This window comes from Engraulis encrasicolus, chromosome 22 (assembly GCF_034702125.1).
Source record: "Engraulis encrasicolus isolate BLACKSEA-1 chromosome 22, IST_EnEncr_1.0, whole genome shotgun sequence".
NCBI classification, from domain to species: domain Eukaryota; kingdom Metazoa; phylum Chordata; class Actinopteri; order Clupeiformes; family Engraulidae; genus Engraulis; species Engraulis encrasicolus.
The window spans coordinates 38,202,904-38,205,403 of record NC_085878.1 but is presented as its reverse complement, the minus strand read 5'-3'; the positions used below and the strand labels follow the sequence as shown (position 1 = coordinate 38,205,403).

Sequence of the window (2,500 nt, the reverse complement as noted above, 5' to 3'; positions counted from 1 at the left end):
CATCTGGTTCCTATGCATCTCAGCTTGACTGATTCTTCTGAGAGACAGCTTCTCTCTATAAAGGAAATAGCCCCGCACACCATGCACTATGTTTTTTTCCCATACAGACATACTCTGTGTTTGCATAGATTTTTCATCATACATTTTTTTGCAATCAATAATAATACTATTATTTTAGCATTTTATCAATAAGAATGGTAAGACATGAATAGTAGTACCACTGCTGGGATGCATTTCTGAAACGCGTAGTTAGCAACTTCGGTAGTTGCCAATGGGAAATTGCATTGCAGCCAACAAAGTAGCTAACATAGTTAGCAACTTCGCTTTCCAGAAAAGCACCCCTGTAGAGGTATCAGGCAACTGTAATGTAATCAAATGTCCTTCCTCTCTGTCGCCCCCTTCAGGTGATCCAGACGGTTAGTGCGGTGGATAGGGATGACCCGGTGCAGCCACATTTCTTCCAGTATCGCCTCCTACCAGAGATGCTCAATAACCCCAACTTCACCATCAAGAACAATGGAGGTACAGCACACACACACACACACACACACACACACACACACACACACACACACACACACACACACACACACACACACACACACACACACACACACACACACACACACACACACACACACACACACACGAACACACACACATGCTCACACACACACTCACGGTAGATGTGGGCAAAAATAATATCTCGATGTTTTGTGTTAGGATTTTACAGTTTTTCTCGATTGCCTCCACACAAGTTCTGGTACTTCACACACAATTCTCGGAACATGTCACCCATTTCCCAACTCCCCTAACCAATGTCACTGAACACTAAACACAATTCCTTCTTTACACTCACATTTCAGTTTTAAAACACACTCATTTCAAACCACTATACACAATTCTCTGGATTACACACATTTTTCATGAAGAAAAATCCTGGTGGTCGCATTGAACACACTGTCATTCAAAACACTAAAATCAACTGCCATACTATGCTCACTTCCTCATCACATGGGGAAACTCTCTTCATACCGGTTTACAATCTGAAATCATCACCCCATAAGGACACACATTGCATGTGATATTGATGAAAACATGAATGGATGCAGTGAGAAAACACATTTGTTTAGTTTTTGAACTCCAAAATCTGTTATACAAGAGATCACTTTCATGTGGTTACCCAATATTTTACAATAAATTAGTATATTTTTTAAAAATGTCAGAAAAATATGTAAAATATATTTTTTGCCACACATCTGTGTACTCCGAGTCTAAAAACAATATTTCAGTATTTTACTACAGAAAAATACCCTCTTTAGTAAGTAGAACAGTGAAGAAAATAAGTTTCTGCTGTGTGTCAAGTTGAGTATAGAGTTTTACCTTGTGCATATTAGTGTTCAATGGTTCACATAAGAGTGTATTGAAATGACTGCTTGTGTGTGTCATTTGAGAACAAAATGAGGTTTTTAGAAGAGAGTACACTGTTTTGAGACAAGACGTGCATTTTTCAGGGGAAGTGAAGAGTTCTGCCCGTTGTGTGTGAGGTTTGGAGATTTGTGTGTAGAGTTATGAGAATTCGAGAACTGATTCCGAAAATTGTGTTTAAGCAATCGAGAAAAACTGTAACAATAGCCTTAATAGCAATAACTGCAATAACATGACAGCAATAATGGCAATAACTTTATTGAAACACACACACACTCAAGCACACACACACACACACGCACACACACACACACACACCAACGCACGCACACACACACACACACACACACACACACACACACACTCACGGTAGATGTGGGCAAAAATAATATCTCGATGTTTTGTGTTAGGATTTTAACAATAGCCTTAATAGCAATAACTGCAATAACATGACAGCAATAATGGCAATAACTTTATTGAAACACACACACACTCAAGCACACACACACGCACGCACGCACCCACGCACGCACACACACACACACACACACACACACACACACACACACACACACACACACACACACACACACACACACACACACACACACACACACGCACCCACGCACGCACGCACGCACACACACACACACACACACACACACACACACACACACACACACACACAAACACGCGCACACACACAAACGGCCTTTGAGACATAGGTTCCCGACCCCTGTTAAACACTATACTCTATCTCTTTCCAACCTTTTCATATATGGAGGTCTGGGTTAGATCTATCCTTGACCACCCTCCAATACCTTTCACCTATCCCATTCATTCCAATAATGTGCATTTTCTTCAAACCCTGCACAATAATTGTTTATTGTCGAGCTATGCAGCTCTACCCACCACCCTCTTTAGACACCACTCATGTCTCATATTCTCTGTACATCTGAAATATGTTACTTACGTCAATAGTACTCCACCATGAAGGAAATCAGAGCACCCTTCATCATCTTCCAGTTGAAGTCCACTGATAACATCCACTCATGCTTATATCATCCACATA

At 40.8% G+C, this 2,500-nt stretch overlaps 1 protein-coding gene across 1 annotated transcript in view; it reads left to right on the top strand.

Moving 5' to 3' along the window:
• cdh8 (cadherin 8) overlaps positions 1–2,500 on the top strand; it is a 252,019-nt gene that overhangs the window by 227,456 nt on the left and 22,063 nt on the right. The window contains exon 9 of the mRNA XM_063188964.1: positions 405–522. Coding sequence (XP_063045034.1) covers positions 405–522 — 118 coding nt within the window. The remainder of the gene's footprint in view (positions 1–404; positions 523–2,500) is intronic.